This window comes from Poecile atricapillus, chromosome 18, assembly GCF_030490865.1.
Source record: "Poecile atricapillus isolate bPoeAtr1 chromosome 18, bPoeAtr1.hap1, whole genome shotgun sequence".
Lineage (NCBI taxonomy): Eukaryota > Metazoa > Chordata > Aves > Passeriformes > Paridae > Poecile > Poecile atricapillus.
In genome coordinates, this window is record NC_081266.1 from 6773064 (window position 1) to 6791669 (window position 18606).

Genomic DNA, 18606 nt, shown 5'->3' on the forward strand with positions numbered 1-18606 from the left:
TTGTTTTTATCTCAAGTCCACTAGCACTCTCACAGCCTCAAATCCTCAGGCCTCCCAAGGGACACGAGAGCATGGCCAGAGCTGCAGCTCCCTCGTGCAGGGTGGAGACCAGGCCTCCAGGGACAGGAGCAGCTGAGATGTTCCAGAGAGGAACAGGGAACAGGGTCTGTGCTGGGACAGCCCTCCAGGGACAGGAGCAGCTGAGATGTTCCAGTGATGTTCAGGAGCAGCTGAGATGTGCAGGTGAGGTGGTGCAGGAGCAGGGTCTATGCTGGGACAGCCCTCCAGGGACAGGAGCAGCTGAGATGTTCCAGTGATGTTCAGGAGCAGCTGAGATGTTCAGGTGAGGTGCAGGAGGTGAGGTGAGGTGGTGCAGGAGCAGGGTCTGTGCTGGGACAGCCCTCCAGGGACAGGAGCAGCTGAGATGTTCCAGTGATGTTCAGGAGCAGCTGAGATGTTCAGGTGAGGTGCAGGAGGTGAGGTGAGGTAGTGCAGGAGCAGGGTCTGTGCTGGGACAGCCCTCCAGGGACAGGAGCAGCTGAGATGTTCCAGAGAGGAACAGGGAACAGGGTCTGTGCTGGGACAGCCCTCCAGGGACAGGAGCAGCTGAGATGTTCCAGAGAGGAACAGGGAACAGGGTCTGTGCTGGGACAGCCCTCCAGGGACAGGAGCAGCTGAGATGTTCCAGTGATGTTCAGGAGCAGCTGAGATGTTCAGGTGAGGTGGTGCAGGAGCAGGGTCTGTGCTGGGACAGGTGACCCAGCCAGGGAGCTGACACTGCTGCCTGCCTGAGGGACCATCCTTGATGAACATGTGTCCTTCAGGACACATCTCTCCCAGCCTACCCTGAATACCCACTTCAAAGGAACTGGCTCTGCCAGAGGAGCCAGCTGGAGCTTGTGTTGGCTTTGTTGGAGCTGCTGTTTGTTTCCTATTTTGGCTATGCTTCCCCACACTAAAAGCAGCCTTTGATACAAGTGCAGCACTTACTGCACATCTCCTGTTCCTCCTGGCTCACCCCTCTGAGATCCAGCTCTGAGCATCTCTGCCTCTTCTTGTGCTTTTGCTTCCAGTTATCTAACAGCTGTTTGTGTTCTGTAAATCACCTTTAGCTCCATGCCAACATTGTTTCTCTGTGGGCTCCCCAAAGGTTCAATTATCTGCCCCTTGCTCCTTCCCTTCTTTCTTGTGTAATTTTCAACACTAATTACAAGTTCCACACCAAAGATACCCAACTGTCCCTGACTTCACCACCCTGGTGGCTCTGTAGTCCTGCTCCTGACCTCAGCTGTGCTCTGAAGCACAAACAATGACTTCATCTCAACATTCTTCATCAAAGTGGCTCAAAGGCAGAAGTGTTTCTAAGAGGAATAGGCAGTTTCTGAAGACACAGCTCCCCATTATTTCTCTTTCTGGCTCCTCAGGAGCTGATTGGGCTCTAAAAGGCATTACTGGTGAAGCAATCCCAGAAAAATCCCCGTCAGTGCTGCAGTTGAACATGGCTGTGAGGGAATCAGTGTGGCCCACAGTTCACAGTCTCTCAGCAGTGAAGTGGTGCTGATTTTCTGGGCTGTGCTGACTTGCTCGTGTTTTACCAACACAATTACACTGCCAGCATTTGTATGGCCTGGCCTGGCGTTTGTGAGCTCCTTTTGCTGCACACACAGCCATGACTGTGGCTGATGGGATCACGATCCCTTTGCTCTCTACAGCTTGGCTGGCTGGGTGGAAACCTCATTCTTGATCCTGTCTTCTCACTGCACAGCTCTCAGGTCCTCACTGCCCAGATCAAGTGACACAGAAGTGTCTGTCCTTCCTTTCCAGCTGGCACCAGGACACATCTTCATGTGAACTTCACCCAGTGCCTCTGGAGCAGCTCCTGATTGCAGCTCCTGCCCCAGCTGTTGACCTAAATTGCTTTCTACACATCAGAACAATCTCTTGATAACCTGAGCACACACTGGCACTTCCTGGAAAAGCCTTTTCTATACTTCAAGCTGAGAACTTTTCAGAGACTTCACAGGCTTTAGATACTTACCATAACAAAAGATGAATATATGTATTTTATAGTCCATGTTTTCAATCTAGTCTTGTATAATTTCTTCCTTCCCCTGTCTTAAACATAATACTTGGTTCAGTATTTTAAGTGACTGTGCTGATCATCCTCACTTTTCAAGGAAGTCCCAAAGATGCATCATAGCCCTGTTATCAGAGACATTTCAGAGATGAGCAGCATTCCCTGCCCAGCCAAGCCAGGACTGAAGAGGAAAAACGTCTGTACTGGATGGTTTAGAAGTGATGCCATACTGAGATAAATGTCTACAGTGAAAGGAAAGCAATCTCTGAATCAACACAGGAGCATTCAGCAAATCCCAGACATGCTTCACCAGGGGAAATCCTGAGCTTTTTATTAAAATCAAGAATGAATCCCTTCATGCCTGTGCAGTTAATAATTGTCTTACTTTAACATTGAAGCACTTCTGTGTTAAAATCTCTTCTGGGTTTTCTGAATAAACCTGAATAATCTGTATTTACACATCTGTCCCCAGTCCAACAGCATCGCAATTCTTAAAATATGCAATTTAGTCAGTGCAAGTGAACAGCCAACCCTACTGAGGGCTCTGGTTTTCAAGCTGTATTTCTGGAGCTAACTTGAAGGGCAGCCACTCTGCCCCATATTCAAAGATGCCCTTTCTCCAGCAGCTCACCTGGTGCTAAATGGGAAATACCAGGAGCCCACCACACTCCTCTCAAATCCTTCAGCTCACAGCAGGAACATTTCCTGCCAGGGGGTTAAATATTGGTTACCTCTGATGGCCTGTTTTGGACAGCAACTCCTTAACTTTCGCTGCAAGCTAAGAATCTAAACTTTGCTCTTTTTGTCTGAATCCTTACAAAGACAGCAGTCAAAAGGTATCACTGCAGCTCCCACCACTCACACCTTATACACTGTGTCCAAAAATGTTTTGGTGCATAATCCCATTTTTTAAACCTGCACAGTCCACAGACTAAAAATGTGTATATTCCTACAGCTAGACTTGCACATTTAAGGAAAAGTCTTTAGGGAGTAAAGGGGATATTTTCTTACAATTTAAAGCAACCAGAAAATAGAAAAGCAAAATATTGCAGAAAAATTTGAAAGAAAACTCTTAAAATGTCCATAATATAGTAATGGCCTATGATACCACTTTGAATGGGGAGAAATAGGACACCTTTATTAGGATTTTGAGCAGGCACAAACACATTCTAGCACATCATATTAAATGTGTTTGTAAGCTTTCATTAAAAGTCTGAACAACATCACTCTGCATGAGTATGAACACATCTACCAGAACAAAGTCCACAGGCATGTTGCTCCCAGCTAGACTCAAAAATACTGATTATCAAAGAATTCCTGGTCTACATAGAAACATTTCAATTGCAGAAGATCAGGCTGCCCAGAGTCCATCCACAGTGGTAACATGTATGGGTTTCTGAACTGATAATCCTATTTACATGAGCTATTTAAATATAGCCACTGCATACAAGCATATATTATATTACTGTTTAGACTCATTCTAACACCTGTGAGAAGTGTTGATCTGCCTTAGTGCAGTCACATCAATTCACTTGGGAATCACTGCAGATTGGGATATAGGAAGATAACCAGGGATTTTTTTTTAAGTTTTGGTTTTGTTTTACCTTGTGTAACCTTGCTGTGCAGGTTTAGCTGACACAGCACGTCCCTATAATTAAAGCAGCTACATGAAAACTGAAAAACTCCAACAAATACTGCATGTAAATACATCACAGGTTTGAAGCCAGAAGGAACCACTAAATTATTTCCTGTTAGCTCATGCCATTATATTTCATTAAGTTCTAATGGGTCAAACCCTGTAACTTATTAAAACAAGCTGCCTTCTCCAGAGGTGAAATAATGTTTTAGATTTGAAGATAGAGACGGTGAATTTGTTATCTCCACACCTAGTGTGTTATAATAAGGGGAAAAAGCACAATCTTCCTGTTAAAAATGTGTGCCTTTTTAAAATTAACTTCAGGTTTAGGCTACTTGTTGTTGCTCAGCATTGTCCTGCTATGGCAGGGAGGCCTCTGGGAGGTTTTCAATCTTCAAGAGACACATATTAATCAGTCCTCTTAATGCAAGACAAAATGAGCTCTTGCACAACCTTTTCTCTTCCTCTGAATCATCTGTGGTTCTGTGCCTTAACCAATATTTCAACATTCCTTCTGAAAAGTAGGCACTCCTTTCTTACTTAAATGAAGCTACACAACAATAAGGTTTCCCCTGCTCCTCTTTTTTTCTCCTGGTTATGCAAGGGATATTTTAGTATCTTGGCTCACAGTAACAACATTTTTCCAGTTCTAACCTTTATTCTAATCTTAGAAGCAGACATTTTGCAAATCTTTCAGATTCTGTGCTCCTACACTCATAACCTGGCTTTAGCTGTGTTGAAATGATACAAGTCACACATTACCAACTTCAATTAGCAAAAAAAGCTAATCAATCTTTGGAGTAAATGATGTGTTTTGATTTCTACCCAAAAAACTGTAGGAAAAAATTGAATAATGAAGGTAGTGGGACTTCTCCCAGGAAACCCTTTTGCAGTGGACATTTTAAAGGGTAGCTGTCAGTGGTAGGAGGCACTTGGCTCTTTAAAGCAGTTCTTGGCATGAAGGTCCCCATTTGTTTTGGCAACATTTCACAGGATCACGTGATGTCACACAGAAAGAGCATCTACAATACTCTGCACTTCCTGTGCTTGGAAAAATATCCAAGCTTCCAAATAAAATGCATTTACAGAGTAACAATACCACAATTTCCCTCCCACCCCCTCACATAGGAAGTGTTCATAGCCTAGTGACATACTAAGAAATCATGTTCAAACTTCACTTTGATTTTGATACACTAGCAGATATATTAGGAATGTTGTCATTTTATTCTGTCCAGTCTTTCTGAAGTCTAAAGAATATTGGTAAGACGGGAAATTAAACATTTACATCCTTCTTCCCCCAATACTTCCTCCCAGTCTTGCAAACCTGAATGCCAAAGCTTGAAGTCTTTACCCAGATAAACTTCATGGCTTTCAAGTGAGGAAAATGACATTTCACAGGCAATTTTGTAGCTTGGAAGTGTTGAAAATAAACAGGATTCTATAGGTTTGAGACCTTTCTGCTAGGTTCCCATCAGCTGAATTTAAGTAGATGGACCCTGCTGAATGAGTGGCTAAGGCTTTATTATATAGCAATTTTCAGAAGCCTTTTAGGCCCTGTGACAGGATTGATATCTTACCTTCAAACCTGTAGTGTGTTATTTCACAGATGAACTCACTTTAATTAGCTTGATTTCTCTAAGTACCAGCCAGTTAGGAGACAGTGAGACTGGATGATGGATTAAATCTCCTTCCTTACCTGAGTTGTCCATTTCTGAACAGTTCAGTGTTTTCAGCTCAACTGATCAGTGCAGATTCCTTTAAAAAGCCCCTTGCAAGCTGCAGAGCAGCTGAGCACCCAGGGACAGACTCAGTCACTGCCACTGAAGTCTGTCATCAACTGCCCTGGAGAGCACATACACAATAAAAGTCACAGTACAGGACCAGAAGGGACAGCAGGCTTGTCACAAAAAGGTTGAGACAACTGAAGTGGGTATGGACATCTTAAGGGCATTTCCCCTCCTGCTTTAGCTCATGCTATAAACACAATTCTTCCTTCTCCAAACCTCCACAGCACATAAACATCTGTCTTTTCCATATCTACCTATGAAACACTGAATGAGGATCTGCACAGCCACTTCCACACCCAGAAGAAATTATCTGCTTTCACACACTAAGTTCTTCCCAAAGGGACAGGAAGTGCTAGTAGCCTCTGTGGTGTGTACTTGAGAAACAAGATTAAAAAAGGTAAAGGAGGAAACAGAGGCATTGAAATCCCTTCTCCACTACAGATCTGCTCCCAGGCTGCAAGGTGGACAAGATTTGCTGACACTACAGCTTTTGCTACAGCAGTTACAGCTCTCATGTAACAACTGCTCTTCCACTCCAGTTTGTTACAGCTCAGTAGCAGCAACTGCTGCAGCAAAAGCTGAATGATTTCTCTGCACAAAACCATGATCTTGTTTAGAGCTACAAAGACAATAGGGTGGTTAAGGAAGATATGAGACCCCCTTTGTTAAGGGCTTCCTCTGTGTGTTAAAAAAACCTTGAGGAAAGATGAATTTCAGTTGTGTGGTACCTCTCTCCCCACCAAGCATTCAGAACCCGTGTAAATGTTGCTCATCCTTGAAGAAGAGCTCTATAATGGGTTATCTTTTCCCACCACATTAAATCAGTTAGGTTTGTTCCAATTAGGTTAAAACCAAGCAAACTGGAGCCATTTTAAAAGTTATCCTGTCCAGGAGTCAAATGTATGACATTTTAGTACAGACTTTCTATATGAGAATTTCCAGTTACATCCTGAGGTGCTAAGCATCAAAACAGTAATTATATAAACTATTTTAAAAGCTGCTTCTCACATAGGAAAATGTCAGCCAAAATTCAGATCCTCAAGTAGATCCTTCTATGGTTAATGATTTCATTACAATCATGTATGTGATTTATAATATGCTCAAATAAAGGCAAAGGACAGTATACACCAATCCCTAGCACAAAGACACAGTCATACACACACTCCTGATGGATCAGTCATCAGGTGCTTTTAAAGTCAGTTTTATCAGGTGCCATCTCTCAGCTCAAACAGCAGTATAATCTGGTACACAGGAATGGCTCTTGTACACTTATGACATGAACTGCAGCTTTCCTCAACCTTCTGTCAATGGGTGCCAGGAAACAAACGAGCAGGAGCTGTTCTTGCATGTGACTAGTCAAGCCTAGCAATGTCCTATTCCTAAAATCAGGATGCCAGATAATAATTCAGCTTCAGCAATGCCGTAGTTCATCTTCTAAGATGTAAATTTTTGTTTTTAAGTCTTTTAGTTCTCCTTGAATTTTACGTGTTAGCCTGTTTCCTTGGCGGACCTCACGTAGAATTGCAAGATCCTGGTCTGGTCCCAAATGCAAAGCCACCTAAAAACAAAGAGAAAAACAGATTAAAAAAAGCAAAGCTGTACAGAATACAGTTTAGGGAGTATTATGCTAAGTATACAAGGGAGAGAACTCTAAAGGAGACCCTTTGTAGCCAGCACAGAGGAGATGTGAGTTAATAGCACTAGGATTATGCACATCAGCAACAGAAAGGTGCTCCAGAGCCAAAAATAAAGAACAAAGCTTTCATAACACTGTGCTGCTGTACTATAGTATTGGCAAGGAAGGAATCTTAATAGAAAATAACCGTGCTGACTCCTTTCTAGTTCCTGTATTATTTAGAGACACACAAAAAGGGGCAAGTTAAAGTACTTATCAAGTAACTCACATCTAGTTCTAAGTACCTCAGGAGCTAAGATGATATCCCATCTTTTGCCTTGAAAAGTGGAGGTGTTCTAACTGCTGTGGCTGAGCTGCTGCCTCTGAACTGCACAGGACTGAGGAGCAGCTCGAGTCCAACGCCTTCACTCAGGCAGTGCCACGTGGCTTGTGCTGAACAAAGGCTGCTGGATAATCAGAATTCCTGATGGCAAGCTGGCCAGGGCTGACATTTCCTGTCACCCTGCAACTGGATAGCATGCCAGCCCAGCACCTTTCAAGGGCACAGCACTGGAAGCTGCTCTAAATTCCCCCTATTCTCTTGACCCCTTATGGTTTCTTGTTGCATCATCATGTAGTTCTTGGCCAAAGATTTTAATATGCAAATGAGGAAATTTAGTCATCTCTAGTCATTTTGAGCCTCAAGTGAGGAGAAGGATTGCATGATCACTCTGGAGACTTCTTGCAAGTATTTTGTTCCTCTGCCCTCTTGTGGTTAACAGTGTTAAGAAATAGAAAATACAATGAGGAGCACACCCACAGATACAAAACATACAAGTCTGAAGTAAAGGCATCATGCACTCTTTCCCCCCTTTCATATACTGCTGTTAGTCCTTAAAGAATAGACTTGAAATACCTACAGGCCATTAAATATATATATATAAAAAATTGATTATTTTAATCAAAATAAATGTATTAGTCTGCATAAACTGAACTGTGTATCAAAAGTACAGGGAAAGAATGAATCAGTAGCACTGCCAGACTCCTGCAGGAAAGTCTAAGCTATGCCAAGCTTATTATAGATAAATGCCTCATCCTGAACTCCAAGCAACATCAAGGTTGTGCTTTTCCCTCTAAGCCCTTCTGATGTTCATCTACACATCTGGATGCTACTGCAGAGAACACAGCTTCAGCTTCCAGCCATTGCTTCCGCAGTGATTTTTGCAAAGTCACAAATGACATATTAAAGTAATAAACAGAATGTTAACAATACTTAATAATGATCTTACCTCTTTGGAACAGAGCCAAACACTATGGCTCTCACAAAGAAAACAAAAATAATTTTCTTTGCAGGATAAATTTCTGAATCAAACTACTGCCTTGCAATTTTGAGACAGCTAAGTAAGCTACAGGTACCACCTAGGAACTTTTGAGAGTGGAAACAAAAATACACAGCTAATGTATAGCCAAGACATCCTGGTAAGCTTGATGCCTAATTGATAAACAATGACAAATCTTTTTTTGCTTTGTAAAATACAGAGGAGGCAAGTTTTATCAAATACTGATATTTAAAGGAGCACTTAGAAAAGGAATTATTTTCTTAACCATAGGGGAAAAACCACATTAAGTGCTGAGAATACACCTCTATAGGATAATCCCCCAACAGTCTGCCTCAGAAAAGCTTAGCTGCTACCTTATAAATCTGCTTCTCTACATTTTTCAGTCTCTGCTGCAGCTGTTTAACATCATTCTTGAAGCCCTCTACTTCCATACTCCGACGTTTTTCCAAGGCTTCGCATCGCTGAGTCATCAGTTTCAGGCGCTTCATCATCTTCTCTGAGCGATCCTATGGAGATGAAAACTCAATAGGCTGTACAAAATAAATGCTGCAAGATCATCACACAGCCAGCAGGTGATTACAGACTCATTACCTTAAAGAGCTCTTTGCCAGCATCTCTCTCCTCACGGATCCTAGCCACCTCCCCTTCCAGGGAGACACACTGCTCTCTGTACATGTGTGACAGGTGCTTCTCCTGAGTTAGCTTGTCCTGTAGGAACTAGGACAGAGGAGGAACAGAAAGAATTAACTCAAAACTCTGCTTACAAAACTTCCCCTGCCCTGGACATGCAAGTGTAACAACACTGCCAGTGTGACAGGAAGATAAAAATTAACAGCTGAAACTAGAGCTCATAAGTATGTGAGGACAATATTCTAACATCAGTCCCATTACCAAAACTCTTGAATTAAGTTACCAGTTTTGTATGACTGCTCATCATTAACAATGACATTGAACTAAGGCTGTAACTCCCCTTTCACAGCTGCTTGCCCAGTACTGCAGTTCAGGGGTAGATGGAAACAATTCCCTGTTACTTGTTTACTTTCTGACTCCTTATTCCGACCTCCCAGCTTCTCACTGGAAGTGGAAGAGGAATAAAAATTGAGACTGCTAGAGAAGAGCTGGAAGGCATCAACTGAGAGGACCCATTCTCCCCTGACAGCAGCAAGGAAGATCCACACACAGCATTCCATGACCATTAGCTCAGAGAGGAACAGAGAGCCATGTGCAATCAGCAGGTTAAAAACTGTTGGCCCCACTTGTCACATGGCTTACAGAATTAATTCTGGGCATGAAAGAAACTGACAGTGACATGCTACCATCAATCCTAGCTATACATTTTATCTGAAGTTTGAAAATGATGCTGATTTTGAAGCAGGAGAGTTTTTTTATTTAGACTAGTGCCAACAACAATAAAACTTAAGGCACTCCAGTACAACCTTGAAACTGCTCCTAGTGACTGTCTATTGTGCCAAAATCAAGGTGTTTGCAATTTTCTAGTCAAAAACCGTTAAAGAGCCTCTACAAAAACAAACAAATAAAATTACCTTTACTTCTCTGCTCTGGAGTTTTGAAGCTCCATCATTTTCTTGAATCATCTTCTTCAGCTCTTTCTGCTTCTTTTTTCCTGACTCTGTGCTGAAAACAAGGTGATCCAGATCTTTGGCCAGTTTCCTCAACAGACTATCCTTCTCTGCCATCCATGCTTTCTCATTGGCTCTGGTATTAAACTTGAGCTGCAGAAAGTCACGGGTACTCTCATATAAGAGATTTTGGGTTTTGTGGAGCCTGCAAAAAGGGAACCCAGTGGAGTTAACTTCTTTCCTAGCACCTACCCTAATTTCATCAGTCATCACTGCAAGTCAGAAAAAGCACAGGAGAAGACAGGTGGTCTAAATGTGAGTTTAACTCTTCTCATCTAATGAAAGAAGTGCTTTTGTGAGAGAGGATTTTTAATAAGCAGATTATTCCACTCATCTTCCACACACACACTACCAGATGGCTGCATAATTTGCTTTTTTGCCTGCTGCAGGAAGCAACACACTGAAAGTCATAACATTTCTATTGCTCCCTCTCTTCTCATCTCACGACAACATTCTGGTCATGCTCCCACACTCACTTTTCTGTTATAGCTTTTATCTTGTCCTGGTCCCTCCGATGCCGGACCTCAGCCTCCTCCATCTGAATCCTCCTGTCCTCGAGAAGTGCCTCAACCTGTTCCTTGGTTAATCGTGTCTGTTCTTCCAGCTGAGCTTGCAGGGCCTTCACCTGCACAAACAAACAAAAGCATTACAGAACAAGCCCTCACACCAGCTCTGCTCCTCTCCTTGCAAATCTCTTAAATTCCAAGATTTAGGTCAAAAACTGTACCTAATAACACACCTTTGGCAGTTCTAATTTCTCAAACTTTTGTTTTTTATATTGTTAAAATTTAAATTGCACAATTAAAATGCAGTGGAATATGCAGAGACACTTCTGTACCTTTCCTTGAACAAATAATAATAATAATGAAAACAACCACCACCACCATCTGCTGTACAAGTTTGTCCATTATTTGCTTTTCTTGATTCATCCTTCCTCATACTTTACATACATTTTATGATTCTGCACATTTTATCTTTCATTCTGTCATGCTACCTATACCTAAACTTTTATGGAAGTCTAGAAAAGGGGAACATTTCATTGTATCAGTGCACCTTGTGGGGGCTGCCTAATACTGTCTCAAACACATTGCTTTTGTCACACTTGCACAAAACACCCAACCCTGCACATCCTCAGTGGTTTAATGTAAATTCATATCTGCTATCAAATTATGGGAGTTCACATCAACTACACATTCTATACTTAAGGACAGCATATTTCAGTTGACATTACTGGAACATCTGCTTACATAAAGCTTCCAGAATCAGCTCCTGAATTTTACACTCCCAGCAAAGAAACAGCTAAGTAAGCTGACAAAGTGTGAATCCATAGTAAGATGCAGGGATTTATACAACTGGTACATTTACATGTTATCTAAGCAGACAGCATATATTTTTATCTTAATTCTCTGCAAGCCAGCAATTATGTCCACCAGTCAGCAAATGTTTTTACCTGTAGAAGAAGTGTTTCATCATGTTTTTGATATCTCTCAGAACTTCCCGTTTTTTCTCCTTTGGCTGTTAGTTTTGAAGTGCTCTTCTCTGTACCTACTGAAGAAATTAAAAGAAGTAAATGGTTTTCCAATGTACTTGCAGTACCCTTCCAAGCATGACATATTTGTGTTCTGGTGGGCCTACAGGAACAGTAAAAAGGTTGCCACTGCTACAGTCACAAGGACTTCTAGGAGGGTAAGCTGAAAGAAAAGAACTCTAGAACTTTGAGTGATCACATACCTTTATCTCCTCTATCATATTGCAGTATTTAGGCACCCTTCTAATTTTGTTGGCATATATAGAAAGAAAATTTGACATGTTTTCTTAAAATAAATGATGAATAGGCAGATACCACAGCTGCACAAGCCTCAAGGCTTGAATGAGTTTTGAGCTTGTTGGCTAATTCCAGTCAATGTGATGAGACAATAATGAGAAAATGAGTATGTTGGCAGATGGAGGCACACACTACTGTCTGCACTAAAGGCAAGCAGAGCCTCACAGCTTGGAGAGGCTGAGGCAAAGGTGCCTGCACAGCTCCAGAACAGCCATGTGAGGGTCCTGCAGCCCCCTCCTCAGCTGGGAACATCAGTGACACCAGAGCCACATAAGGCTATTTTAAAGGATGTTGAAGGGAAGCCAAGAGTACTGAATGGATATGCTTGGATACATTTAGGGAACTTAATGGAGATTTATCAGAGCATTCACAGACAGGGATTATTTTGGCATACAGGAGACAGACATACAAAATTATTTTGGCATACAAAAACAGCAAGAGCTGAGCTGCTGTCACTCAGCTTGGTGTGGTACCTGTGCTAGAAACATCATCTTGTTCCTGGGTCTCTGCTGGCCTTTGCAGAACAGTAACCTACAGAAACAAGACATCTGCACTGAGCATCTACTTCCCCAAAGCTGCAATGGTCAAGAACAAATCTTAAAAAGTTAAAATGAGATACACACAAGAACAGCATTACCTCATTACTTCTACCACAATGCAAGGAAGACATTCAAAATTGTAATGCCCATGTTGAAAAGTTTCCTTTAGCACAGCTGAGTTTTGCCATTACTGCCTCTACATTTCTCACCAGAAGTGGAAAGTAATTCTGCCTTTGATGGCTTCATTAGGATGAAAATCAGCACCCTCAGCAGGAAAAAGAGCATTTTGGAGACAGAGAGAAGAGGAAGGTGAAGATGATGCTATTTCCTTCTTTTATACTCCTCCTTGTCTCAGCAAGACAGAGAAGCATGAAGCTTCATTTATCAGCACATTCATTCAAGATACTGAACAAGCCTGAGATAAAAGCTAAATGATAAAAATACTGAAACTCAACTGTTGAACTGAAACCCACCTGAAAAAAAGGAGGCCATGAAAGAGCAGGTTATAGCCCCAATGCTTATCTTCAGGCTGATATAACATAACAGGCCTAATTTTAGAGCTACCCTAAACCACGAATTTTAAAGCTTCTGCAAGATTTTTGAAGAGCTTGAGCAGTGCACAGCAACCATGAACAATGCAGCATATTTCAGCCTTTTTCTGCACCTTATTCCATAATAAATCCTGTATTTCCATCATAGTCTCTGTATATCCAAGTCACTCATGACTTTCTTGAGTAGGTTCAACTACATTGCACATCATATGCACTACCATTTAAACAATTCAATATCATTTCTGAAATATGCAACACAACGCTGTCTGGAGGGGATGGTTCTTCAGCAGTCTTCTGCCCAGGAAACTGCTGCAGCAACCTTGACAGTCTTCTTTACTGAAGCTCTAAGAGACAGGCACTCTGAGACAGCTGAGCTTCAAACACTGTGCCTAGTCATTTTCTGCACTTTTTTTCCTTTTTGTAGTCTTCTTGCCATCTTCTTGACAACCATTTGCCAGATGACTTCAGACTCCTATCTGACATTTCAGAGGCCCACCTGGAGGTGTGTTTTGAATGCAGAAGGAGGCTGATCCTACTTTCAGTGTGCTTGTTCTTATCTTTCAGCATTTCTACTAAAACCCACAGACCCCTCTTGCTTTGGGCTCATTTAGCAACCTTTGACTTGTGGGGCAGACCTGGGCTGTGGTCAGACTCTGGGATACAGATACTCATGTTACAATCCAAAGAGGAGAGATACAGAAAAATGCAACTTGCCTTATGTGGAGGCTCCTTATGAAAGTATGTAACTTCTCCTGCATCTGCTCCCAGTACAGCCAGCAGTTGTTGGATTTTTTTTCTGTCCTCCAATTCCCTGGAATACAAAGGAAGTGGTCAGATTTTTTTTTAAAACACATCACAACACTGTGAGACACTGTCCTTTTAGTTTAGCTGTTGATGCTTGCACATTTTCCAACCTGTTGCAGTTCTTGAGAATACAGTTTTAAAAACAAGCTCCCAAAGACATTCCTGATGCTGCCAATACAAGAACACCACCAATTTTGCTGAGATTGCAGAGCATTTCTCTTTTCAAGTATGACAATACTATGTAGGCAGATATGAGAGCACATGGTGGAAAGAATTTGCATTAAGAGTTATGAACTACCTAAAATTCTTTCAGGTTGTAAGTGTCCATTGTTATAAAAGCACACTACACTAAGGGCTGTATCAGATTTTTTTATCACACTCCTGAGAAGTGCCAAAGCACACCAACACATGTTTAAAGTTCTTAAATCTTTAATGGCAAAATTGGTGGTGGACAGGAAAGAGAGTGAAGAGGAACACGTAGCAGAGACAATATGTAATGAATTGACCACAACCCCCATGCCCTGCCCCCCTGTGCTCCTCAGGAGGAGGAGGTAGAAGATTAATGAGTAAAGTTGAGCTGGGAGAAGAGAGGTGTGGGGGAAAGGTGCTATAAGATCTGTGTTTGTTTCTCATTATCCTACTCTGATTTCATTGAACAATTTGGATTGGAAGGGACCTTAGAATCATCTAGTTTCAAGCCCCTTGCCACAGGCAGGGAACCTTTCACTAGACCAAGTTTCTCAGAGACCCATCCAACCTGGCCTTGAACATTTCCAGGGATGGGGCATCCACAGCTTCTCTTGGCAACTTGTTGCAGCACCTCACCATCCTCATAGTGGAGAATTTCCTGCCAACAGCTAATCTAAACTCATCCTCTTGCAGTAAAAGGCATCCCTCCTGTCCTGCCACTGCATGCTCCTGTCCCTCTCCAGCTCTCTTGTAGGCCCTCTAAGTGCTAGAAGGCTGCTATAAGGGCTCCCTGGAGCCTTCTCAAGGCTGAGCAGCCTCCACTCTCTCAGCCTGTCTTTGCAAGACAGAGGCTCCAGCCTTCTGGTCATTTAATTGTTCATAATTTCCCCCAGTCAAGTCTGTTTTGCCTGTGATGGTAACTGGCAAATGATCTCTCTGTCCTTATCTTGACCCATGAGTCTTTTCTTGTGTTTTCTCTCCCCTGTCCAGCAGAGGAGGTGAGTGATAAAGAGTTTTGGTGAGCACCTTGTATCCAGCCAAGGTCAACCCCCCAGAGACAGCTTCAATCAAAACTTCACATTCAAACTCTAACAGACAATTCAAATTTGAACCAATGTTCAATTCCTGCTCTTCCCTCTTCTAGCAGAACAGGAGGAATAGTAAGTGGAAACATATTTAGCAGCCTGAGAGATTGCACCACACCTCCAACACTGGTATGATTTCCTAGGAGCCCACCCTAGGAAGGGTGGATTGATGGCTGCCCTGAGGACTGCAGGTGTGGCTGAGAACACAGCACAGGAAGCGCTGCTGGCAGTACCTCAGCTCCCCCCACAAGCCAGCCCACCTGAGTTTCAGCCGGTCATTCTCCGAGTACAGGCGGAGGACTTGCTCCTTCTCCTGGAAGAGGAACACCTGCATATCACTCAAAGCCTTCTGCAGCTCCACAATCTCCTCTTCCAAGTGGCGGACTTCCCACTGCAACTGGTGCTGAGTGGAGAGAGGGAGGTACTTGAAAACCGAGCACTGGACAAACTTGTGCTCTGAGTCTGGAACTGCCATAGGACAGCCAGCTCAAGAATTATTTTATTTTCCTATAATATTTGCCAGATGAGGGCAGCATTGGAAAAATTATTTTAAGATGTTTCAGCTGAGAGTTCAGAGCCCTGAGAATCCCTGTCACTACACAGCAGTGAAATAACGCCGCAGCTTGGGTCTCCAGCTTCCAACAGTTGCACTTCCACACTGGCAGAAGGTATGGAGCAGGTATGGAGAGTCTGACATCAACAAAAACCTGGCAAAGCCCCTGTAACAGCATTTACTTTTGAAATAAAAAACTGAAGAATAAATATCTGTATGAAGAATAAATATCTATATCTGAATAAATATATCTTAGCAGTGAGCTAAGTTACTAAGCAGTGAGCAGCTAGTTACTATGTCTCATTTTTTCTACCTGGTGTAGGAAGCTATCAACCATTCTTGTAAGAATTCATTGTAACCATTCGTTTTGCAACCTGCCCCTCTTTTTCCCACACCACAGTAAGATGCACAGTACATACTTCCCCAAGGACTTTCAGGCTGCTTCAAGCATGGCCAGTGCTTGAGGAGGCAGCTCAATCACCTCAGAAGTGACTGCTTTATTCCCAAAGAACCATCCACAATTACACAAAGATGACTGCTAGGCAGATTCATGCTATAGCCCATACCAGAGCACTGCACATCTTGCAAATATTCTGCAAGACTTCTTCCTCTTAAAAGGCAAATTTTCAGATTTCTGTTTAACAGCTTATAGCCAAACTTATGAATTCCACTACAGTAAATACAAATTATATCTGTAAGTTAAAACCTATTAAATTTCAACAAAAGACCATTCCTTCACTACAAGAAGCAAGGGAAAGAAGTTGGACCACGTGGGAAATGAGCATCTAAACTTGTGCCTTGATTAAAAAAAAAGAAGCAAAATTCCCACTGTGAAGATATAACCAAGCCATAACAACTTTAGAAGAACATCCTACAGGCATGGTTCCATTTGATTTGACACTGGACAGACAGCTAGAGTTTAAAATCAACCCCCAAAATCTACTTATTTCTTCCTAGCTCTACCATGTTACTGGTGAATCCCAAGACTTCTGTGCTGAGTTTTCAACTGAATAAAAATACCAAGCTTGTGAATGGATTCCATTATTGTTCAAAAACTCATTTGCTAACCTGCTCATCATAGGTTTGTTTGTATTTCTCCAGCCTTTTTATCAGCTCCTCATGTTCCTCGTCGAAGTCAGCAATCTTCTTGCGGTAATATTCCAGGAGCTCCTGGGAAGGGTTAAGATGGGCCAAGCGCTCACTGACGGATGGGAGAGAAATCAAATCCTCCTGGCTTGGAGAGTGGGACTCAGCAGATCTGGAAGAGGCACGGGGGGTTGGCAGCCTGGACAAGAAAACAGTCTCTGATGACATGTAAGCTTCAGACAGGAAAATTAAAGCACTTCCTAAAGTAGCTAAAAAGAGTTTATATTTTTACACAGGTTCAGTTTAAAACACACATTAGATTGACTGCTCTCTGGGTATTCACAGGAGATCATGGTATTTAGAAGAACCAAGAATTTTGAGAAAGAGCAGCTTGCAGGTGTATTGCACCATGGAGGAGGGTCCAACCAATGGAAAACATAAAAAAGATGTTATGGAAGCAAAGCATTATACATTATTTGGGGAGGATGACTATGAAAAGATGAGAAAAATAATAGAAGGTCAGAACTCAGGGGATAAAAAGTCCATTTCTGTTCAATTAGAAGCAGCAACCACCGTGAAATAAACAGGAAAACAATCTGTGACAGTCGCTGACAGCCAGAGAGAAAACCACTTTCTGAACACAGACCATCAAATAAAGATGATAATTCAGGCTAGCTGATGCACCAGCTACTGTACTTTAAGGTGTAGATCTAGGAATTGATGTGCTTTCCTTTCTGGTGTACTTGATGCTCTTATCTACATAGCTTGTCCACTCTCAAGACTGAAATACAAGCTGCCAAATTCTTGAATCTTATGTTGAAGTGCTATATGGAAAGCAAATCAATGTTATATAAATTGCATCAAGGATATATATAATTACATGGTGTATTTTTCCTCAAAACAGTATTTAGTGCATTTAAACATTTAATCTCTTCAAACAAGCACCAAATTTGCAAATAGAGCTGCAGAGTTAAAAAAAAAATCCAAAATCTCAGGAAGTGTTCATTATTTATACTGGTATAACAAACTTTTTTTTGTACATGATACTATGAATAACAGAAGCTATGAAGTCTCTTGACTAGAGGCTTGACTAGGGTTGCTTAGTGAAAACACAGTTCAGAATGTGGTCCTGAAGAATCAGGAATTCTGATGAGAAAGTGGTTTGGTAGGTGACACTGAGGCAATGGTGACCTTCATGGAGCCACTCACAAAAGCTGCTTGAATCAGAACCCCAGTGCACATCCAGGAAAACTGCGGGCACCATAGGAAAGCATTAAATACGCAAAAGTGGAAGTATTGCTTGCAGGAGCTTGCTGCAGGACCAGAAACGCCTCGAACAGTACACTTAGAGAAATAACACTGTAAGGACAGAGGCCACCAGGCACGAGGTGAGAGCTTCACTGCGGAGCTGCAGAAAGGGAAAGATGGAAGAACAAGGAGGCGCAGCAGGTACAGAGGCAGACCAAAAGGTGCCCTAGGGCAAAAGGGTGTAGCAGGCAGTAAGGAAAGGGCTCCGGGAGCCGCGCTGTCCCGGCAGGAGCAGACCCACACCCGCTACCTGGCGCAGCGCGGAGCCCCCGCCGTGCAGTCCACCGCGCTCATCGCGCCCCTGCGGAGCGCCAGGCTGTCCGTGGGCGGGGGACGGCGGCTTCGGGCACCTGGGCAGGCGGGTGGAGGGAGGTGCCCGGCGGGATCCCCGCTGGAAAAGCCCCGGGATGGAGGCCCCGGGCTGGGGCTCCCGCCGCCGCCTGCTCACGGCCCCAACGGCCAAACAACGGCCCCGCCGCGCCCGCCGCGGCTTAAACGGCGCCGCGCCCCGCCCCCGCCGCCTCCTCCAATCACAGACAGCCTTTCATGCGGCGCCGTCTCCTCGCGCCAA

At 43.0% G+C, this 18606-nt stretch overlaps 1 protein-coding gene across 2 annotated transcripts; it reads right to left on the minus strand.

Moving 5' to 3' along the window:
• Positions 1 to 961: 961 nt before the first annotated feature.
• CCDC77 (coiled-coil domain containing 77) lies at positions 962 to 18501 on the minus strand. Of its 2 annotated transcripts, none has more exons than XM_058852788.1 (11): positions 18286 to 18501; positions 16710 to 16926; positions 15349 to 15491; positions 13725 to 13821; positions 12394 to 12451; positions 11546 to 11640; positions 10572 to 10720; positions 10000 to 10240; positions 9047 to 9172; positions 8809 to 8961; positions 962 to 7058 (listed from the first exon to the last, which is right to left on the minus strand). In XM_058852788.1, exons 1-11 carry the CDS (start codon positions 18327 to 18329, stop codon positions 6912 to 6914), a joined length of 1470 nt encoding a protein of 489 aa, XP_058708771.1. In that variant the 5' UTR covers positions 18330 to 18501; the 3' UTR covers positions 962 to 6911. The 2 variants fall into 2 exon arrangements, with proteins under 2 accessions (XP_058708771.1, XP_058708770.1); XM_058852787.1 differs by having other exon boundaries at positions 11546 to 11643; positions 18286 to 18500.
• Positions 18502 to 18606: the final 105 nt, after the last annotated feature.

Excerpts from the sequence above, each read along its gene's own strand:
- CCDC77 (XM_058852787.1), bottom strand. The coding sequence starts at position 18,329 with ATGAGCGCGGTGGACTGCACGGCGGGGGCTCCGCGCTGCGCCAG. Across the intron at positions 16,927-18,285 it reads GGGGCTCCGCGCTGCGCCAG|GCTGCCAACCCCCCGTGCCT; the intron begins GTAGCGGGTGTG and ends TTTCTTGTCCAG. Across the intron at positions 10,721-11,545 it reads ATGAAACACTTCTTCTACAG|GTGAAGGCCCTGCAAGCTCA; the intron begins GTAAAAACATTT and ends TTGTTTGTGCAG.